At 36.8% G+C, this 23653-nt stretch overlaps 1 protein-coding gene across 1 annotated transcript in view; it reads right to left on the bottom strand.

Annotated features, from left to right (window-relative positions):
• Positions 1-2910: 2910 nt before the first annotated feature.
• Positions 2911-23653, bottom strand: part of NDC80 (NDC80 kinetochore complex component) — a 53266-nt gene continuing 32523 nt past the window's right edge. Inside the window, exons 10-16 of the mRNA XM_037805962.1 lie at positions 19404-19609; positions 14746-14898; positions 12649-12738; positions 7728-7820; positions 6381-6511; positions 4106-4208; positions 2911-3290 (exon numbers count right to left, since the gene is read on the bottom strand). Of these exons, the coding sequence (XP_037661890.1) occupies positions 3144-3290; positions 4106-4208; positions 6381-6511; positions 7728-7820; positions 12649-12738; positions 14746-14898; positions 19404-19609 (923 nt within the window). The 3' untranslated portion in view covers positions 2911-3143. The remainder of the gene's footprint in view (positions 3291-4105; positions 4209-6380; positions 6512-7727; positions 7821-12648; positions 12739-14745; positions 14899-19403; positions 19610-23653) is intronic.

Genomic DNA, 23653 nt, shown 5'->3' with positions numbered 1-23653 from the left:
CGGGGGACGCTGTTAACCAGGCCAAGTTATTGCATTCCAGGTTTCACTTTTCGGCTACGTCGTTACATCATTTATGTGGCCTCCCCCTAGACACCTGTAAACATCTTGTCCGCAATTGTGCAACTTGTGCGCCCTTTGCGCCGCTTGGCCCCCTGCAACCTCAGGGAGTCAACCCACGAGGCCTAAAACCCAATTCTAGATGGCAAATGGATGTAACTCACGTTCCGTCCTTTAGACGCCTCAAATATGTGCATGTAATAATTAACACCTTCTCAGCCATGTGTTATGGAGTCCCCCTTGCCGGGGAAACGGCCAAACACTGTATCAAGGCCCTAAGACAAGGAATTCTCTTCATGGGAGTCCCCTGGGACCTAAAAACGGACAATGGGCCTGCCTATCGCAGCGCCTCCTTTGCGGCCTTTCTTCAGTTATATAACATCACCCATCATTTCGGCATCCCCTATAATCCACAGGGGCAAGCCATTGTAGAAGCAGTCCATCGCCGCTTAAAAACACAAATTGAAAAAGAAAGGGCAATGCTCCCCCAGGCAACTCCAGGGGACCTTATCATAGCAGCCCTTATTCACCTTAATCTACTCACATTCTATAAAGAAGGGCTTTCGCCCCTACATAAACATTGGGGGCCCTCGTATAAGCCCACCCAGGCCCCGATGGTTTACTGGAAGGACCCAGAGAATAATGCCTGGAAGGGTCCCTCCCCACTCCTCGCCCAGGGGCGCGGGTTTGCTTGTGTTTTCCCAGATGATGCAGCACAACCAATCTGGATCCCAGGAAGGGCAATCCGGCCCGCCACCAGCAACCACGCATCTAACGAGACGAGAACGCCGTCGTCTCCGCAACCTGGTCTACCAGATGACAACAGTACACCTGGGCCTGGACTCCAGTCTGAGTGAATTCCTCCAACTCCAATCTTACCTCCTCTTGTTGGCTTTGCCTCTCCACTTCCTCCCCCCTGTATGAACCAATTGCCTCCAACCTTTCCTTTTCAGAAAACACAGAGAACAGCCCCTCGAAATGCAATTGGAATACCTCTGCCGTCCCCCTAACCTTTCATTCAGTCTCCTTTACAGGAAAGTGCATCCGTCCTCGCTCAAGTAACTCTCCCAGCCTCACAGCTTGTGCCAACTACTCCTCTCCCAGCAGCTCTGCCAAGTTTCTTATTCCTCACAACTCCTCCCAATGGCTGTGCTCCTCTACAGGACTTACCCCCTGCCTTAATGTACAAACCCTCAATACAACTCATGAAACTTGCCTCTTGATTGTCCTCATCCCTAGGGTCCTATACCACAGTGAGGAAGACTTCTTCCTCCGCCTGGAAACAACTGCAGCTCCTGCCCCACTGCAAAAGCGAGAGCCCATCACCGTTCTCACAATTGCCTCCCTCCTAGGTCTTGCAGGCGCTGGCACCGGAATCGCTGCATTAGCCAGTCAAAGCTCCGCCCTAACTCATCTCCGGGCGGCTGTTGACGAGGACATTCGTCACCTACAAGACGCTATTTCCCATCTTAAAAATTCTGTCAATTCCCTCTCTGAGGTAGTGCTCCAAAACCGCCGAGGTCTCGACCTTCTCCTCCTCAAAGAAGGGGGCCTCTGCGCCGCCCTAGGAGAAGAGTGCTGTGTATATGCCAATTCCACAGGTCTCGCCGAGGACAGCCTAAAAAAGGTCCGAGAGGGACTGGAACAACGTAAAAGAGACCGTGAAGCCACCAACTATTGGTCCCACATCTTTACACCCCTCCTCCCATACCTCCTCCCTCTCCTTGGCCCCCTACTAATGATCATTCTAGCTCTCACCCTAGGGCCCTGCATTATCCGCAGAATCGTCCAACTTGTAAGGAAACAAACGGATGCTATTTTTTCCTCGTTCGTGCAAGTTCAGTACCAGCGACTCGCCACCTCTGACGCTGCCTACTCCAAGATGACAACCAACCCTCAGCGACCTCGCCGCCACCGGTCAACCCGTCGACCGCGAGGCCCTTCTCAATCGCCTGAACCTCGTATCAACCCCGAGCTCCAGCTTCTCTAAACTTTCGCCCAGCCCGCTACCAGCAAGGCCCTTGTCGAGCGCCCGGGCGCCACACCAACGCTGAGCTCCAGCCTTGCTGAGCCACCGTCTACCCCTTTTTCCCCTCCCCAACCGTCCCCTTCCCTCATCCCTTGGCGGACCTCTCCGGTAAGCTTCTCCCTTTAATTTGAAAAGAAGGGGGAAATGCGGGACACTGATTACGTGCTTCAACTTGGCGGGCCTGGGCCAGGGGACCGGATCCGCCCCTGGGGAGGGTGGTGGGCACGGGCGACAGCGCCCTCCACAGCCCCCCAGGCCTGGGAAAGTGAGGCCGGAGGCAGGCCCCATTTCCTCACCCAAAATACCACCGTTAGGGGAGGCTTGCCGGAGGGAACCGCCTTTTCCCCACCCCCGTGTCCTGCTCGGACACTCCTCGTTGCCAGAGCAACTCCCCCACCTCTAGTGAGCATGCTCAGTTACCGGAACAACTCCCGCCCCGTCTATCAACCTCTGCACCCTCTCTAAACCAATCCAAGCCTTTGACCTCTACAGCTACCCCGCCCTCTAATCGCCCAATATAAGCTTGTGCTCTCGCCTAATAAAGCTCTCTCTCTCTCTCTTGGTTTCATCCTCCCTAAAAGAACCGTGTCCCGCCTGCTCCTTCTCGCCGCCCTCCTTGCACGCCTCCGCCGGGGACTAGGGCCCAGTCCCCCGCCTCGCCCTCGCCTCCGGGAAAGAGCCCCCGCCGCCGGTACCCTCTGAGCAATGCCGAGAGCCGAGGGTTCAGCAACCGGCCGCCCCCCCCACCTCAGACAAATCAACTGCGACCGCAAATCAGGAAAAAAAAAATGAGGGAAAACACATGTTTTATTTAAGCTATTGTATTATCTCTGAGTACACATGTAATTGGTCATTTATATCTAAAGGTAAAATCTAAAATCTATCATATTTTATGTTAATGAACTAGATTTATAAAAGATATAAAAATATTATACAGGCTTGGGAAGATGTCTTCAGGAGACTTCATTGTAAGGTAGGGCATGGGATAAATTACAGATTTTTCAAACTTACATAAAACATTCCAAAATTTACACTCTTTAATAAAGTTCTTGCTTAATCACATTTTGTCTTCATCAGAAGCCTTAAGTAGAGCAGCTTTCTTCTTATACTTGTCTCCAATCTCCCTAATATATTCCAAGAGATCTTCAGACATATATTCTTCATACTCTCTATCAACTTTAGCAATCTGTTCCTCAAGATGTTTCTAGGGGAAACATGCAAAAGTAATTTATTTCTTTTATGTTTGTGAACTTTACAAACAAGAGTGTAACATTTATAAATTCAGAATAGGAATAAAATACTTTTTAATTCACTATATAGGTCCCTTATGTACCCTTTTAAAATAATATCTCCTTTTTGCTTTTCCAGAGATAACCACTCTCCTGAATGTTTTGTTTTTTTTTTATACTTTTACTAGTGTGTGTGTGCAGACACACACACAGATATGTACATATCTTTAAACAATTTATCAGTTTAGTGCTATCTCATTTTTACCTTCATATTTATGGAATTATATTAAATGTAGTGATTCATGACTTTTTTTACCCAGTATTTTTGTTTTGAGACTCACTCATGGTAAGACATATAACAGTTCATTCATGTACTGCTATATAGTATTCCATCAAATGAATGTATCAATATTTATTTATCTATTTTACTGTTAATGAATTTCTTTGTTTCCAGGTTTGGTAAGCTGAATAATGGCCACATGCTTCCTAATTTCTGGAATCTGTGAATGTTACTTTACATGGCAACAGGAATTTAGCAGATGTGATTAAGCATTTTGAAATGGGGAGATTATCCTGGATCATCTGGGTGGCCCAATGTAATCACAAGGATTTATAAAATGCAGAAGTATACCCTTCACCCCCTCACCACTACTACCAGACAGGATTCTTCTGATATATTTTTACTAGATCATTTCCTGAGATATAAAATTTTTCATTTAATTTCTACAGAAACAAAGAAGTAGTATTAGAAAGCTTTCTTAAAACGTAGGAAAGACCTTCAGACACTTACCTCTACAGACCCTACATGTGTAGCAACCATCTCTAAAAGGCGCTGCAAGTTATTTCCCACTTTTCGTCTTTCTTCAGTTGTGGTCTGCACAACTAGTTGGTATCTGTAGAATAAAACTCTGGCTTAAGTTTCTATTTAGTTCATTTCCCATTTTCATGTTCAATAAAACCAAGATGTGATTGGTATATGTCCTGCCTCATATATGTATAATTCATAGAATCCAGTTATTAATTATTTTAAAACAGAAGAAAAACATCTTCAAAGATCCTTTGCAGGACAGGTAGACAGACCAGTGGAAACAAAACAAAGAAATCAGTTTTACTGAGTCACATATTTACCAATACAGTATTCTCTAACTTAAGAGTGTTAACTACTATAGAACACAAAGATTGTACATCGAGCTCTCCTTGAAAAAGCTTCTACCTGTTATCCAGTCCTGTAATGATTGATTAAACATTTCTGAAATAATGGAGTAAGTTAATTCTTATTTTTTTACTTCATCATGTTATATTTTAGTGTATTACTACCTCAGCTAGTATATGTGGGCCCAAGGTCTAGGTAGGTTATTAGTAAAGAAAACAAAATACTACCAAAATCTTAGCTTTAAGATATAAATCTTTGGAGCAAATAGCCTTACCTGAGTCTCCAAAAGTATTCTAAACTCAAATGCTTTCAGGGGCAGGATTCTTGAAATTTGCAGGTGGGAGAATATAAAGGTAGTGTATTGCTTAAGACAAAGGGGTAGGGTAGGGCCACAGTATATTACAAAGCAGAAGACCTATCTTTAGGCATTTAAATTCAAATTAATAACACATAAAAACTGCAGGCCAAATAAACCTTCAACTGAGTTTTCTATCCCTAGTCTACATATGAGGAAATTAAGAGAGATGATTTTTTTCAAGGCTTGTACTTAACCTTCAAAGCAAAATTTTTAGTTATTTGAGGGATGCTAATTTGAAGTTTATTAAAAAAGTGTATACTCTTATACAAGTGTTCATAGAGCCTAAGGATTAATTACTATACATTGATTCAATATAGGTTGCATGAGAGAACTTTATAGAGAAGGGCAGAATATTTTTAAAAAAGGGATGCCACTAGTTTTACAAAGTGTGGCTATAATTTACAAAGTGTGGCTACAATTTTTCCCATGTTTTAAAATTTATAATGGAAACCAATAGGGAAAACCTGACAACATATAATTGGATTACAAATAACTTCTAAGAAATATAAAATAATACACAGTAACTTCTACTATAAAGTTTGTTTGGAAACAAGAATTTGTTCCAACTTGCTGACAATATTATCTACCAATTATGAGCCTAATGAAAATTTTGCATTTGCTTACATGGATTTCCTCTATGAGACATACTAGTAGAACACAGAAAACTGTACTTGGCTGAATCCAGACACATAGGAACACATAAAATGTGCACACACACACACACACACACACACACCACAAATGTGTATCAGCCCACCTCAATACACAGCATTGTTAGCAGCCATACTCATCCACATGTGGTGTTACAATTTTCCATAAGATTTCAGAAGTCCCTCTTTCCACCTCTTCACAATAGCTCACAACCCTTCTGATGAACATTTCCCCAAGCAAACTTCAGGTCTTTTTCAATGTAAAGTGTCATATTTATTGTAGCATTTATGTATTTCTTAACAATTTAACACATATAACATTTGTTAAAATTTTATTAGGTTCCTAATTTTTATTTATTTGTTCGATGAAATTTTTGAGTGTTGTGCACCAATCCCAATTTTTCCATAAATCCTGTGGTTTTTATTCCATGGTTTTGCATAGTGTGGTGATTTTTAGGAAGGCATATGTTGCATTATAGCAGATCTGACTGTATCATTTATACTATAATTTATTTTTACTATAAATTATACATAATTTCTAAGAAATATATCTTAAAAATATGAGAAGCATAGTGTACTTTAGTGAGTTATTTGAATTGATTTAAAATTTTCTGTTATTTTTTCAGGGATTAAAAGCCATTTATTAATTACATCTAAGCATGACTCATTTTTTGGGGGAGACAATAACTATAATAGTAGCAAAATATATTTGTGGAAAGGGAAAGTATCTCAAGTTATAAGCAAACTCTTAATCTAACTGTGCTGTTCTGCTTAAGTTATATTCACCACTACCTCTCCCTAAAATACTATAAATTAAAGCAAATCAATCTGGATCTAGTTTTATATAAATATTAGACAATTAAGGTGAAAATAAACATTGTAAGTCTTGGAGAGATGAACTTACTCGCGCTGAACAGCATCTAATTCATTTACAGCTTCACTGAGGCCCTTGTTAACACCACTTTCCAGCAGGTGCTTATGTTTCTCCAGGGACTCAAGCTCATTGGCACATTTTTTGTCCTCTTCCTCAGCTTCCTATAAGGATAAAGTCATGGTTATTGTTTTTAAATAGTCACATTTAATACTCCAGGTGGATTATTTTTAAACCATTTATTCATCAGGTTGCATTGTTTGTATTCTCAGGACGCTTACTGTTTTACATGCAATAGACTTTAAAATGCTCCTTTGGAAATTCTATTCCATAAACATAAATGAATTGTTTTCAACAGGCCTGTTTAGGATTCATTCAGTAGTATTTGCAAGTCTGAACTACTTGTTCAGTAAACTTTACATTACTTTGTTTTAAAAATTTTCCACGATCATCAAGGAGGCCTAATCTAGGTAAAAATGAGGATAACTCTTATAATACCATTATTTAATGAATGCACTAGCTATATGCAGGCAAAGTGGTCCAAATTAATCGCTTCTTAGGTTTCTCAAGATGAATTATCATAAGCCCTTCATTTAAGTGCTTCAGACAATAAACTCAAGAATGGTCATGGAAGATAAATGAAAAAACAAAATGATTATCAGATGTCTTATATTTTGAAATTAAAAACTTCACACAGGTGAAAAAAAAGTATAGGTTCTAAATACAGTACAGGTTAAGAAAAAAGTTTTTAATTCCTGACACTTTCTTGGTATAACTAAATACCAAATATTGGTGTGGTTAAAATTTTCAAATAATTTGTATAAGTGGTGATGAATCTGAGTTATCTGAGTACTTGCCAAAGTCAAATGCTGGCCAGGGGGTTGGGGAGAGGTGGTGGGGCATCAGTCTTATTATTGTATCCACATTCTATATTTCATGTAAATGCTCTTTATAATTTAAGCAGGATAGTCAGTTTGCAATGACTATGGATGGACAATTACACATACAAAAGACCATATTGGGGTTCAAGCTTTAGAAGTACATACATAACACTAAATCTCAATAAACAGGCAGAAGAGAGTATGTTTAAAAAATGTTTTTGTCTGGCAAGGATATCAATTCACATATTCAAGTGTAAAATACTAGACAATGGGACAGTAAACATGCTCTATGGTGAAACAGTCCTAATCTAGAAATAAGTCTTTAAAATCTAAAATAAAATAGCTCCTCACAATAAACTTTTGGATTAGAAGACTAAATGGAAATATAAGCTATAGATTATAGCTTAAAAATTTCAATTGTGATGTCAGATTATGTGCCTAGTCAATCAATCAAGACATAGCTTTGGCTAGCCTGTACAAACTGTGGCAAAGTTCTTACCTTAACTTTTTGTTGGTAAAGATCATCCAGCTTTTGAACTTCTTCTTTCAGAGTTCTTACACTTCTCTTGCTCTCTGATACCATTATATTCAACTTGGGGAATAAAACTTTGGTTGAGATATTATAACTATATATCAAAACTTTTTTAACAAGTTACAGAATTTCTATATCATCAACTGAGCCATATGATTCCATATGATTCTCACCTACCATTTGTCCAAAAGTTTTATTATTCCCCAAAGAGAAATTAATTTCAAAGAAACTTTTTAAAATATATAATTTATACTTGCTCCAAAAATAATATGCACTTAGAAAAGGAAACATACATAATGGTTTAAGGGGAATAATAATTACTATCTTTAAATGCAGGGTGAAATAGTATAGGGCACTAGTGAGGAATCAAAACTGGTTTAATTCTTGGTAAAATAGGGGTACTGATAGCTATTTTTCAACTAATGGCTCTGGAAGTGTTTTAGGTTCTAATATATATTGTATAAATATTATATAACCCATATAATATTAATATATATTGTATCAGCATATTAATAAATATAAATTATTTTTCTAAGTTCTGAAGTCTAGCTTTATCTAGTTTATTATCTAACTTTGCATTTATGTGTTCACTTTCTTGGATAATGTTTTCTAATTGGTTAGTCATGCATTTTTTAAAATAGTAGTAAAGTAACCGCATTTAATTTCTGTTAAAGCTTGAGCTAAAGATTCATTGAAACCAAAAGTCAAGGGGGAAAAAAAGGCATTTCTAAGGTTCATTTCGTGTTGACAAGTGCTGCTAGTAACAGTGGTTACCAGTAATTAATACCGACTGTTAACCAAGAGGACAATATCTCCCACAGTAAACAGAAAATATAAAATGTATAAACAGTTGACATCTTTTTTAAAGAGCCCTCAAGTTGTGTATAGGTAAAGGAGATATCATTAGGGTAATTACTTTAGTTAGATAATTTTTGAATTAGAAGATTTTTTCTTCTATCACTGAAAAGACAGAAGCCACTAGCCTGGAAATCCATTACCTCCTTTTTCCAACCCAACCAACATATCTGTATGAGACCTTTCCCTCTTCCTTCCAGTCAATTTCAGGATGCAGGGTGCTGATTTCTTCTCCGAAGAAAAGTAAACCCTCCAGCTCTTCATTTTTTCCCATCCATTCTTATTTCTTCAAAAACTGTATTCAAATCCACCATTCCATTTTTGTTCCTACTTTTGAAACAAACCCCCTCCCTCGCCAAGGGGTGGGGGAGACCAAAACACAAACCATAAAAAACAAAAACCTTTCCCACATGACCTTTTCTAACTACTGTTCCACGGCCTTTCCTCAGAGTGAAACTTTTCTAAGGAGTAGTGTATTCACAGGATCCTATCTTCTTTTTCTACCATTCAAATTTCAATCCATAATAATATGGTTTCTGGCACCTCAGCTCCACGAAACTGCTTTTGCAAATGTCACGTCTTATTTTCTAAAGCCAATGGGTATGTTTCAGATGTAATCTTGACTGAGAGGAACATCTGTGGCAGCTGAGCACACCCTCCTGAACACCCCTTCCTTGGTTTCTAAAATGGTCTCGGGTTTCCTCTTTATATCTTAGGCAGTCCTTCTTGTAGGTTTCTCTTTCTCTGCTTTTTCTTTTGATATGGATGTTCTCCCAAGATTCTGATCTTGGCTATATTCTCACTTGCTCACTTGGGAGATCTCTATTACCTGGAAGATCTCATGGCTTTACCTCCTCGCACGATGATAAATTATATATATATATATCTTTTATATATATATCTACATCCAGTCATTTCACCTGAGTTCTAGACCCAGTTATATCCAAAGCTTACTGGACATTCTCTACTATGATGTCCCAGAAACTTGAAGTTCAGCATAGCCCAGCCTGAAATTCTCTTTCATAGCCCTCTCCTGCATTCCTAATCATACCAAAGAACATACCCAACTGCCAAAGTTGAACACCTGGACATTCTTGATTTCTCTGTTAACCTTCACATGCAAATGCTCCACCATTCTGTTGTTCTCATCTTTAAATTTCAGCCTCACTGCAACAGTTTTAGTTTGGGTCCTTACCATTGACTGCTCAGAATACTGGTAGGTCTCTTAATTGCACGTCCCTAGTCTCATGTATCTCTAATCTATTTTGAAATGCCGATCCTATGATCACGTTACTTACTTTAAAATCATCGATGGTTTTCACTATTGAGAGAATAACATTTCAACCAGCAAGCAAAAACAGATAATTAGGTTCTTGTCTCTCCAGGCCTCTCCCTTATTCTACTTACACATATGGTAATTTGTCAACATGCCATGCTCTTTAGTCTTTGGACCTTCAGTGTATGTGTGTATCTCTCTGTATATCTACTGGCAAATTCCTACTTGTTATTCACAACTCAGCTCAGCTGCCACTTCCTTCAAAAAGGAGCCTGTTCTTATCGTAGGTGTACTAATGAGAATCCATAGCATGCTGTACTTAAACTATGAAAGTGTTATGATAAAAGGAATCATTTTCATTCCTCTTTCCCATGCAAAATGGTGTTCACAAAGACAGCACTGTACAGTATCTGTATCGCCACCTATTAGAGTATCAGGTAGTTAAAAAATATTTGCTGAATAAATTTCAGTTGCAAATGTTTAATTTTAACCTTTACATTTATATTCATAAAATTAACTGGTTAATTTTCTTCATTTGTGACATCTTTTTCAGGCTGTGGTATGAAAGAGGGTTATACCAATCTTATAGATGAATAAGGTCTCCTTCTTTCTGCTCTATGACCATCTACATGTCTTGGGAATCACCTGACCTTTTATGAAAACATTGACCTGTAAAATTGCTTGTTATTGGAGTCCTTTTGGAGAGTTGATTCTTTTTTTTACTTTCTTTTATGATTATTTATTTAAACTTTGTATTTTAGTCAATTTTGGGTATTTATATTTCTCAGGTTACAATCCACTTCATCAAGAGTTTTAAGAAAGATTTTTGTTTATACTGTATTACTTCACAATTTACATAAATTCCCTCCATCTTTATAGTGTATCCCTTTTTCATTTTGTTTTCCTGCTTTTTCTTGAATGGTTTTGGCAATTATCTTACTTTTAAATACTTTCAGATTAATTAGCTTCATTTCTCTAATTGATCAGTTTTCTGTTTAACCTCCCAATGGCTATTTTACCTTCTGTCATCTTAACTTAGTTAAACTAATTACCAACCCCCAAAGTAGTTTTTAGGCTTTATTCTTGCTTATCTCTAGAGCATTACTGATCAATCCTTTCTTGAAAAGTCTTCCCCATATTAGTTTCTATAGCATATTCTCTTCTTCTGACTGTTTCCCAACTATTCTGTCCACTTCTTGTTTTTCCCAGTCTCCTTTCTTTGCCTATCCTTTAATGTTGTTGTTCCTCAGGAATCAAACCTCTGCCGCTTTTCTCTACACATTCTTGCACTGTCTTGGCCACCCTGGGTTCTCATTTTTCCTCATCTAGGTTCCCAGCACTATAATCCACCCAGCTGCCCACAACAGAAGTCACTGTTGATATGACTTCCTCTCTTTGCTTTCACATTCAGTCATGAAATCTTTGGATTTTACCACCTTTAACATTTCCTAAACCTGCCCTCTTCCCTCCATTTCTAATATCATTACTTTAGGTTTAACCTCTGAACATTTTCAGTTGCATCCCCACTAAACTACTTTTTCTTATAGCCAAAATGGTTTTGCAAAAAATGCAAATATGAGCAGTATAATTGCATGTCAGTTTTTTTTCCCCCCAAATTGAAGCCCCTGAAGGTTGTATTTATCTTTAGAATATTAACATGGGGTGAAGCCTATAGTAGGCATGTTATAATTTTTTTCCCAATTTTTCCTGTGTATAGCCTTCAAAAAGTTTCATATCAGTTTGAAAGATGTTTGAGTCATAGAGGTCCTTACTACTTGTGATTTCACAACTTTTTTGAGAATTACCAGGTTTAGTGCCCATTCCAACCGAAAAAGAGAAATCAAACTGAAGCAAACTAAAGGAAGATTTCATTTCAAATAATCATCACATTTATAGAGCATATGTTAAAGCAGTCCCAATTCCTCATCTTCTTCACACTTTATCTTACAGAAACTCCAAATTACAGTAATAGTAGTAATGATCGTATCATGAAACTCTTCATTTATGTAATGCTATAATTTTTCTATTTTTTTGAGCAGAAAAATTCTTTTTAATACAAGGGAAGTCTTGATAGACTTTAACATTAAAAAATATGTCTTCCTGTGGGTTACTACCATAATTATTTGTGAAATGGTATATGTTTTATTTCTGTATTAGCTAAAATAACCAAGTTTTTATTTTGAGAAAGGATAAGATTTCATTTGTTAGCTAGGACCCAATAGTTCTTGAAAAGTTGAATTTCCTGGGATTATGTTTCGAGGATTTTAAAGCAGGAACTTTCTGAAAACTAAGTTTGGAAATAGACTTTATACACATTTAGGTTTGAGTTCCCCTGAATTCTACAGTCCAGATGAAAAACTCAGTATAAAGAAACCTCTTATCCTATCACAGCTAGTTTCAAACCCCAAATGATATCTATCTACTTTTAAGGTAGCCACCTCAAATCTTTTAGCATAAAAAAGCTTTATTATTAAATTATCACAAGTTAAAGAAGGCAATTCTTCATTAAAAAAAAAAACAGGGAAATTTACTCAGTTTCATATTATTTCATTATAAATGAAATGTGAAACCTAGTATGTATAAATTATTTAATAAGTTACTTCAAGTGTTTTAAAGTCAAGGGTGTGACACTCATTTTTTCATAATTTTATTATAAAAATTTGTTGCTTAGCAAGCAGAAACCATGAATTCATTTAATTTTTATGTTTTAAAAATCTTAGTTAAGGTTTTAATGATACTGTATGTTTCATTACTTACTTGTTCTAAAGTATCCTCTAAACCCATTTTTTTATTTAGAGCTTTATTAATTTCTTCTTCAGTTTGGTTTAGGAGTTCCTTGAGTGGTACCTATAAAATACATAGGAATGTGGGTTATATATGATAGATGTGTTTGCAAAATTTCTCTCATAAGGCATCTACACATTGTGGTAGGAAGAGCCACTTTTGGCTTAAAATACTGGAGAAAAGAAGTGAAGACATAACATTTTTAATCTAAACTAACATATCATCAATAAGAAAAACATCTTAATGTAACTTCTGTAACTACAGAATGTAACCTGCTTTAGTTTTTGAATCCTTGCAAAATTCCAGATTTACTATTTAAAACTTTAAGCTCACCCAATAATTGATGGTGGCTTTTACTGGGGCCTATTTTTAGCCTCAATTCTTATCTTTCCTGGAAATTTACTTCTATTATTTAAACATTTTACAAGTACACTTAGTTTATTACAGTATCTTTCTTTGAAAAAGTTTATATGTAGGTTACATTTTTAGGCTACATTCTCCAGGGGCATCAATTTTTCTTAATCCTTTTAAAAAATGGTTTAGTCCTATAACTCTCTGTTTATATTTCTTATGTTTATCTTCTATTTTACTGATTTAATTTAAACAATATTTCATTGCTTCCCATCTTTTTTTAATTACTGAGGTGAAATTCACATTTTAAAATGGCTAACCTGAAATGAATTTTACATAAAATTAATATTTTAAAGTGTACATTTCACTGGCTTTTAGTACATTCACAATGTTGTGCAGCCATTATTTCTAGTACCAAAACACTTTCATTACTCCAAAAGAAAACTCTGTACTTCATTATGTTTTTGGTTTAAATAGGTCTTTTGAAGTTATTACATAATTTTAGCCTGCTCTTTTTTGAAAGATGCAGTGGTATCTTTAATTTATGTGCTAATTTCAAGTTTTTTCCAAATACTATTTGTAACACTTGGGGTTCTTCCATATTGATGCTATTCCTATTTTTATTGTACTAGTATTATATAAAAGTATTTCCAGAGATCAAAGAAAATCTTCTTTTCTGAGCCCATGCATTCTGTTTGCACTGGTAAATTTTTTTTTTTTTTTTTTTACAGTGATTTCATTCAGGTAATTATTTTCTAGTACTTTCATGTAAATGTATTTAAATCAAACTCTGATGTCTGTCTATCTAGCTATCTATGAGACTGAGGAACAATTCAGCAAAAGGTCAAATGTTTACTGGATACTTCTTTTTTCCTACTGGAAATAAGCCTAGCTTTATTTAATCAATGTCTGTCCACCAGTAATCTGTAATCTCTGGGGGTGTAAGGACTGTATCTGTTTGGGGTTACCATTTTATCTCCATCACCTAGCTGGTTTGGAACATAAGAGGTACTCAATAAGTATTTATTGAATGAGTGAAAGAGTCTCAAGGAAAAAGTGCATAGACTTAAAATTTTAAACAACATTCTTCTATTCAAAAACAGTACTTTGAAAATTGGTATTTTTTGGGGGGGAGGGGTACTAAAATACTAGAAAATTGTGAACAGATGAAAAATTGCAATAGAGCAATTTAAAAAATTTTTCCCAAAATTATATCTTTGGTTGTATTTCAAAATAAGGCACAGATTTCTCATCATTGACTGTTAGTGACATTTAACGCCCTAATATATTTCATGCCTTCTTGTTTGTTCTTGTGCCTGGAATCTTTCTTGCAGACCATCCCCATATATATTGCATTCTTCACGATTTCATTCTAGTGTCACCATTTCAGCGGTGTCTTTTTTGCTACATGGGAAGAACTGACCTTTTTAGTATCTTGTAAAGACTTCTAATTTATGATCCTGGTGTCTATCATAGAACATAACAAACTATATTATATGTAACCATTTTTTTTTAAAATTTAATAGTTGAATAGATAAGGGAAGTAATTTATAACTTGAAGAGTAACGTATAATAGACTTCTACTGCCCAGAAAGTTTCAGTGTTTTATTTCTGTTTAGTCAAGAGTTATGGACATGCTGAATTTTAAACTCATAAATTTATGAACCAGTCATCAAACATACTATTTAAGAAGCTTTTGAAGTTCCCATGATTACTTACATAAACTTGAGCTTTGTATTTGACAAGGCAGTTGGCACCAGCCTCAGGATTAAATTTTATTTCAAAGTCATAACCTTTGGAATTCTCAGCACCCTTAGGGATAAGTTTTAATTTTCTAGCCAACTTGTGATACTCTGCTAATTGCGTTTCAATCTGTAAGGAGAGAACAATAGCACACAAAAAGAAACGTTAAAAAAAGAGAATCAAACGGTCCTATTCCACATACACCAACTTTACACCAATATATTGCATTTATATTTTGGAAGTTTAGTAACTTTGTATTTTTTAGTATGAAGGATGGTAGCTTTAAATATACAAAGAATGAAAAAAGGGTTTATTCATACTAAATGTGTAGAATAATTTTAAGACTATAATTGATTAGTAAGCAATATAATACTACTTTTCCATTTCCCTGACAAATAGTTTGGGATAAGAGTCCATGTTTAGGTACGAATTAAAATTCACTTTTTAAAATATTACAAGGTACCCCTGAAGATTGAAACAGTCATCAAACAAGATGAAGGAGTAGCAACAGATAAGATAAGATTTAACAAAGGATTACCAATACAGAATATATATATATTTTTTAAAGCCTCTAGGGCATTAGAACAGCTAGAAGGAAATAACTGAAATGGTGGAACTGTAACCCATAAAAATTTTTTTGAAATTTGCTCTATAACTACTTATTAAATCATACTTTGAAAGTTAATCACTTTTCTGGACCCTCATCAGGCTAGTTTCCCTACTTCCAGGCTTCTTTCCCCTTTCAGTCTGGTTTTCTAACTCAAAAATATTCTTTTTAGTTTAGCTAATTTTAGCTAAACTCAGACTTTTATTTAGGTTAGAGACTCATAACTTTCCCTTTGCCACACAGTGCTTGAGAAGATAGATTCATCACTATCATTCAAAGTAACTCATTTCAGATTCACTTACATAGTTTAACATTTCATTTTTTTTCCATTTTATTGAGATATATTCACATACCATGCAGTCATACAAAACAAAGCGTACATTCAATTGTTTACAGTACCATCATAACATTTCATTTTATAGATAAGGACACTGAGGAAATAAGAGGTAAGATGACATGCTGAGGTCACACAGGTGGGGAGTGGCCAGTCCAGGGTTAAAACCCAGAATTACCAAATTCTCGTTTCAAAGACTGGCTTACCACCTCAAGTCATTTCTTATAAATGTATTTTTTTCCCCTTGTTACACAGGGACAGAATTATGAACAGGGGATAGGAGGATGAGGAAGTCTAGACGGTTAAGGCATTAGCAGAAATACAGTGAAAAACAGCCAAAAAAGGGAGGCAATGCTCACTGCTTATATTAAATTGTCTGTTCCATATTAAGCATTACATGTGTAGATGTGTAAAATGCAGATTGTCTATAATGCAAAATGGTTAAAACTTGACTGATTAAGAAACTTTTGCTTAATGCCTACAATATAGTCTATAATATAATTAGGATGAAAACTAATATTGTCCTCTCAGGCAAACATAGCTGGTTTGTTTGAATCACTTTTTTCATTTTAACAGTGGTGATAAGTATATGCTAGAAACACTGTACTAAGGAAAGCACTGGAGGTAACAGAATAAGAAAAACCATTACTCTGAAGCAAAAGTTAGAGACTAAATTTTAGATTTCAGAATTACACCTACTAACAAACAATGAAACTGAAACACTGAAACACCGAAACAAAACTTAAGTCTGAAACTCTCTAGTCTCTGTTTCTCCCCATTAAAAAACAAACCAAAAAGCCTCTTCCTTTCCTTCTGTGAAAAGAAAAACCCCAAAAAAGATAACTTTATTATACAAGTTTTCTTAGGAATGCAAATTGTGTATTTAGCAGAAAAGACTGCTGTAGAACTATGCACAAGGAAAAATGTCCCTAGACAACCTGTTAACTTCTTATGTTGTCTTAGAATACACTGGCATCAAGTGCATGATTATGCTGAGTCACTAAGAAAAAGTTCATTTGTATAGCAGATGTGAAAGTCCCCTTTCTCAACAGTGTTGGCTAAATTTTAGTGTACTATCTATATAATTATAATTAAGTCAAGTGATTTGGTTCTGATGAAGGTCACAGGTGACCTCTTTGTTACTAAATCTACCTTGATGAATCCTTATTGCATTTGACACTGCTAATTCCTGCCTGACTCTTTTCTCTCTCAGCTTCCTTCCCTTTCATTGACCTCTGGTCAGTCCTTGGTTTCCTTTTAAGTCTCTCGCTCTTTTTATTTTTTTTTTTTGCTTCTCAACATTTTACCCCACACATATAATCCAGTTTTAATGAAACTTATACATATATATTATAAACCACATAAGCTACACAGTTTTCAGAACTGAATGAAATATGTTTCACTCTCTTCTAAACACTTTACTTCACATATATAACACAGTTAGGTCTCTCTCAAGGAGTCTTTGCCTACCTTCAAATGTTGGCGTTTGCCAGGATTCTATTCTCATCCTACACTTTTTCCTTTAGTGAATTCATCTACCTCATGGCTTCAGTCACAAAATATAGTGATTTTTGCCAAATCTACATTGCAAACCTAGATATTTTGTTGAAGTCCAGACCCATTTATATAATAACCTATTAGACACTTTCACTGGATGCCCCATGGACACATGTCCAATATACCACACGCATTCCTGACCATTACTTCTTCCCTCCCTTTTATTCCCAAGTGAGTGGTAAGACTTGACCAACTGCCCAGAATGGACATCTGGATATCTACACCATGACCGCTCCCCTTTCTCCACCAAGTCTTATTCCCTCTACCTCCTAAGTAGTCAGAATCCACCCACTTCTTTTAGCCCCCACTAACATTATCTAAATTCAGTTTGTAATTTCTCATCAGATTAGTGTGCTGTTGTGCTCCCTTTTAACCCAATTTCACACATCAAAAATGAGATCTTTCTGAAGTCTGATCATGTCTGCTGAAAAATATTAAGGGCTTCCAAATAGAGTTGAGACTATCCTGGAGGTTTCTCTTATGCAAGGTCCAGCTAGACATCCCAATTGGCCACAGTATGACATGCACTTAACAAAAGTAGTCCCCAAACATCTAGGTCCCTACCTGAGATTCTGTAAAAGATTCACTCATCAAGTTTTCTCTCTCAGAAACTTAAATCCACCAGAATGCTCCTATGCCAGACAAATCCTAAAACCCAGAGGCAATAGCCTCTTTAAGAACAACAATCGGATGCAGCCCCCTTCCCCACCAACACCCCCTTTCAATATGAACAAGTTAGAGTGCTCATTGCCTAGATACCCCTGAAGATGGAGAAAGAGATTAAGTGAGAGGAAGGGTAGCAACAAACAAGATAAGATTCAACAGAGGTCTATGAATACTGAAACTTTATATAAATATATGTATTTTTAGATACTGGGGTGTTGGAATAGCTGGAAGGAGGTAAATGACATGGTGGAACTGTAACCTATAACATTCTTTGAAATTTGTTCTATAGCAACTCATTGACTTGTGCTTTGAAAGTCTTCTCCTTTCTGTATATACTTTTCTTTATTATGCAATAAGGAAAGAACTGAAACAGTGGAACTGTAACCCACAACAATTTTTGAAATTACCTGTATAATTGCTTGTTGAGCTGTACATTGAAAGTTAACACGTTTCTGTATGTATGCTATATTTTACAATAATGGAAATAGCTGAAGTTGTGGAACTGTGACCCATGACATTCTTTGAAATTTGCTAACTGCTTGTTAAATCGTACTCTGAAAGTTATCACTGTTATGTATATGTTAAAGGTCACAATAAAAAAATACATTAAAAAATATTAAGGGCTTCAAAGACAGCTTTTAGGATAAGGTCTAGAATCTAAACATAAAACGGTTTATAACCAAGTGATCTATACTTATCTCTCAAGTCTCATCTCTGACCACTTATCCCGTCTCTTGCTCCAGGCAAAAGAAAAGCTTACAATTCTAGAGTGCATCAATCAGGTTGTTTTCTCTGAGCTTTCCCACATACTTCTTTTGGTGCTGACCCCCCTACCCTTGCCATGCTAATTGTTCCCTGAACTTCCCAATTCTGCTCAGGTGTTAAGTCTTCAAGAAAGCTTTTCCTAAAAAACCACCTCCTTCTATTTCCACATACCATGCATACTAAATCTGGATTAGGTATACTCAAATGCTTCCTCGATATCCTGTGCAAACCTCTATTAGAGGTCTCATCTCATAGTAGAAAGATATAATCTAGCTTGCAAGTTCCTTGAGGAGAGAATTTATACCTTTTAATCTTACTTCCTATGTGCCCAGCACGGTACCTGGCAAAGAGTACATGTTAAATAAATGTTTTGAGTAGTGAATACGTAAATGGAGAGGTGACTCCTTTCCTCTTCTACAGAGTAAAAGGCACAGATTTTATGAAAATTGTTTTCATGGCTTTACAGGTTTTTTGGCTTATTTCTTGGTTCACTGTTAAAAAATATAGGCTATGTTAAATTTGAATGAGGGAAACTGGGGTGTTACTGAACAGACATAAAGGGATGACTAATTTAGTAAAATGTCAGTGCTAAACTTTTACCTTGTTAGCCTATTTATTCTACCCACTGAGGAGTTCTTAACTGGGATAGACCTTTACTAAGGTTAGTGCTGATGTGCTGCTACTTTGGAAATAGTTATGACATACCGCTTCTTTGCCTCTGGCATATTTTAGCTCCTCGTTCCACAACTGCTGTTGTTCGGCCTGCAGGTCCTTGGTTAATTTATTAATGGTTTGTTGCAATTCATTTCTTTCATGATTTATTCTCTCAATGTCTGCAACTGAGTACTTCTGGTTATCAACAATATTCTGTAGTCGAGTATTCTCTTGTTTTATTGTTTCACATTCTAGTTCTGCATTGGAAAAAAATACATTTGTTAAGTTTCTTCAATTCCTGCAAAGAAAATGCCATTATTTAAGAGTTGACAAGGATGTCTAAATTTCTGAGATATATATCTATATATTTTTTTCTTCTTCATTTTGATAATTTTGTTTGATTCAACTTTGTTAACCACATTCTTGGAAGACGATACTATTAAAGTTTTATGTTAGAATCTTATTTCCTTATTGGCTTCCTGTAATTTTCAGAAACTGCCACATGAAAAAAAACTGGCCCTATACATAATGACTACAATTAAGAGTCCTTACACTTATGAGAAAGAGACTATTTCTGTCAACGTTCAGTTCAAATATTTTTATTACTCCAGCAGAACTGCATGCAATATATCAGACAAATCACTGGATTGTTTTTCACAAACAAAAGCATTTATATTAAAATATATCAGAGTTTATTCTTATTTCATTGAGATTTTCAGTGGCTTCATGATAAATTAACCATAATGGCAAGACTCTTGCTTTGTCTATTTTCCAAAATTTGTAAGCAAGAATGGTTATATTATGCAAAGATAACGTGGCACAAACAAACATTAATGATCATGTTGAAAAGTAGTTATTTCTGCACCTAATACTATTCAGAAGAAACTTGTAACATTCATGATCCACAGTGGCTTAGGTTGCCTTTCTAGCTGACGAAGGTTCCCTAACCATTCTGTGGTATTTTGTAAATTGAGGAGACTGCTTAAAGCAAATGGCAACTGAAAACAACAGATACTTAAGAAATCTTTAAGCAAAACAATTCTTGTAATTTATTAATTGTCTACATATGAAAAAGCTAAATTACTATACAGAAAATGATATGAAACACTGGCCAAATATCTGTAAAGGGAAAGAATAAGAATCAAATTTTAAAAATTGGGGTTAAAAAGAACAGTGGTTCCCAACTGTTTCAGTTTCCCAGCTACTTAAACAAATACCATACAATTGGCTGATCTAACAACAGGAATTTATTGGCTCACAGTTTCACAGGCTAGAAGGCTTGCTTCTTCCTGGGTTGGTATCTTCTGGCTGGCTGGCAGTCTTTGGGGTTCCTTGGCTTTTCTATCACATGGCAATGCAGATGGTGGAGTCTTCTCCTTTGTCTTCCAAGTTCTACTGACTTCCAGCTTCGGGCTGCTCCCCGTGGCTTCTCTTTCTGTGTCCAATTTCCTTTGCTTATAAGGACTTAAGCCATATTGGATTAAGGACCACCCTCACTCAGTTTGGGCACACCTTAACTAACAACATCTTCAAAGATCCTATTTACAAATGGGTTCATACCCACAGGACCAAGGGTTGGAATTTTAAATATGCCTTTTGTGAAGAACATGCTCCAGTCCCCAATAGTCTGCCCTCTGACCCCCAAAAAGACACATTCTTCCCACAGGCAAAATACATTTCTTCCATCACAACATCCCAAACTCTTTAAGCCATTTTAGAACATTAAAGTACTAAGTACAAAGTTTCATCAAAATCAGTTGTAAGTGTGGTCTATCCTGGAGCAAAATTCTCTGTCTGATGTACCTGTAAAACCTAGAATACAAGTTATGTGCCTCGAATATACATTGCTGAAACAGGGACAGAATAAACAGATGGGAGAAACTAGAAGAAAAACAGGGGTCATCAGTCCCAAACAAGTCTGAAACACAGCAGGGCAAACTTCCTTAGATCTCAAGTCTGAGAGCCATCTGTGGATTAATTCTTTGCCCTTTGGGCCTGCTGGAGTGGTATCCTCACTCCTTCCAAACACCTGTGCAGCGGCCATGCTCTCCCTGAACAGTGGGGTGTAGCCCCACACTCTGTGAATATTGGGATGGTGGCCAGGTTTTCTGTGAATGCGGGGACACAGGCTCCACCTTCTCCGAGCATTGGGTGGAGGCACTCTCCCTGAACAACAGGGGGCAAGGCCCACCCTTACAAGTGTTAGGGTAGACAACCTGCTTCCTCCAAGTGCAGGAGTGGATCTGCCCCTTGTGCTCAGGTGGGGGCCCACTGTCTTGGTCCAAGATGTTTTTGGTCTAGATTTCAGCTTCCCTGGTTCTGCCCCTGAAGTTAATCTTCCTTCAATCATCCCTTCCCAGTCCCTTTCAGTCCAGGTGGGCAGTAGTTCTGCTTATGCATATTTTGCAAAAAGTTTGTTGGGTCTGTGTGCAGTTCAAGTGGGTCCAAACCATCAGACAATAGAACTTTCCACAGATCCTTTCTGGATAACTGCATTTCTAATCCAGACTTCCACAGAAATGGCTGACTGGATCCGTGTTCTTTAGCAAAGGGTTGTTCAGTTAAACTCCCATGTGGAGCTCAGTCCTCTGGGGACTCACTTCCTAAAAGTTCAGGGAGGTCCCTGATTGAGCTGCTTCTGGCCCTAATCTCAGAGCACACTATCTGAATAGGTTGGGAATTTTCCAAATCATCATCTGCTGGCTTCTTTGTGCTTAGGAGTTTAATCCTCATCTTAACCCTTTCCTCTTGCATTTTATGATGAGCAGCAAGGAAAAAACAGGCAGCACCTTCCACACTTAGCTTGGAAATCTCAGCTAAATATCCAAGTTGACCAATTACAAGTTCAATCTGACATCAGAACACAATTTTGCCAAGTTTTCTGCCACTTTATAAGAAGGATCACCTTTCTTCCAATTTCCAATAACACATTCATTATTCCTCCTAAGGCCTTATCGGAAGTACCTTTAATGTACATATTTCTAACAACAGTCTCGTCAAAGCAATTGAGGCTTTTGCTATGAAACACCTCACAATTCTTCCAGTTTTTACCCATTACCCAATTCCAAAGCTGTTTCCACATTTGCAACAGCAGCACCCCACTTCTGATATGAAAAGCCTTTTTAGTTTCCTGGATACAAGGGGTTTGCTTAACAACAGGAATTCATTGGCTCAGTTTCACAAGCTAGAAGGCTTGCTGCCTCCTGGGTTGGTATCTTCTTGCTGGCTGGCAATCTTTGGGGTTCCCTGGCTTTTCCATCACATGGCAATGCACAAGCAGCGTCTTTTCCTTTTTTATTCCAGATTCCATTGACGTCTAGCTTCTGGCTGCTCCCTGTGGCTTCTCCTTGCGTGTTCCATTTCCTTTGCTTATAAGGACTTCAGCCACATTGGATTATGCCACTTAATTGTACACTTAAGTATGGTTAAAATGGTAAATTGGTCCTATTTACAAATGGGTTCACACTCACAGGATCGGGTTGGGACCTGAACATGTCTTCTGTGGGGGACATGATTCAATCCCCAACACCAACCTTCTGTGACACATGGCTCATATAAAATATGTCATTATTTTCATAGGAGGCTGGAATGAATGAGTAAAGATGCTCATGACCAAAGGGGCTAAAAGAACCATCCTGAGGGCTGAGACTGTCAATGTCCTGGAATTGTTGTAATCTATTTGCATCATAAGAGCTGAGAAGCTCTAAGTTTAAGCTTAACATAAATTAATGCTTGGTTATTTTAAAACTAGGAATTTGTTACAACAATCTTCATCCAAAAATCACAAGTACCCTATCTTTAGTGTAAATTATGTCTCATTTATTCTTGGCCAAATATGGTTTAAATGATCAAGAAAGTTAAAACAGTAACAGAATAAAAACATTGTAGGTTAACAGTTATAAAAGTAATGTCTCAAACGAAATCACTCTGTAATGACAAATGATTGCTGAAGTATTTCTCTCTCCCCTACTGAATTTGCTACTGTTGGAAAACAAAATCCTCACAAGAACAAGTAGGAAGCATGACAATTCTCTTGAGTAGATGTTAAGAAAGATAAGCATTAATATAAGAAAGTATTAATTTAATTGCATTATAAACATTGGTATAATAAGAAATTAGTGTACGACTTTTTATTATGGAAAACAAAGGACATTGAGAGGAGACCAAATATAAAATATTTAAAAAGTTGACTTAGAGCACATCCAACATACATAATCAGAGTTATTCGGAAAAAACCAATCGTGACCTAGCAAATACCCTGGATACTTACTATCCTCAACTAAATAGAAGATCAATACTCC

Source organism: Choloepus didactylus, chromosome 16, assembly GCF_015220235.1.
Source record: "Choloepus didactylus isolate mChoDid1 chromosome 16, mChoDid1.pri, whole genome shotgun sequence".
In the NCBI taxonomy this organism is placed as follows: domain Eukaryota; kingdom Metazoa; phylum Chordata; class Mammalia; order Pilosa; family Megalonychidae; genus Choloepus; species Choloepus didactylus.
The sequence above is the reverse complement of the archived record's forward strand: the minus strand, read 5'-3'. Positions and strand labels throughout refer to the sequence as shown.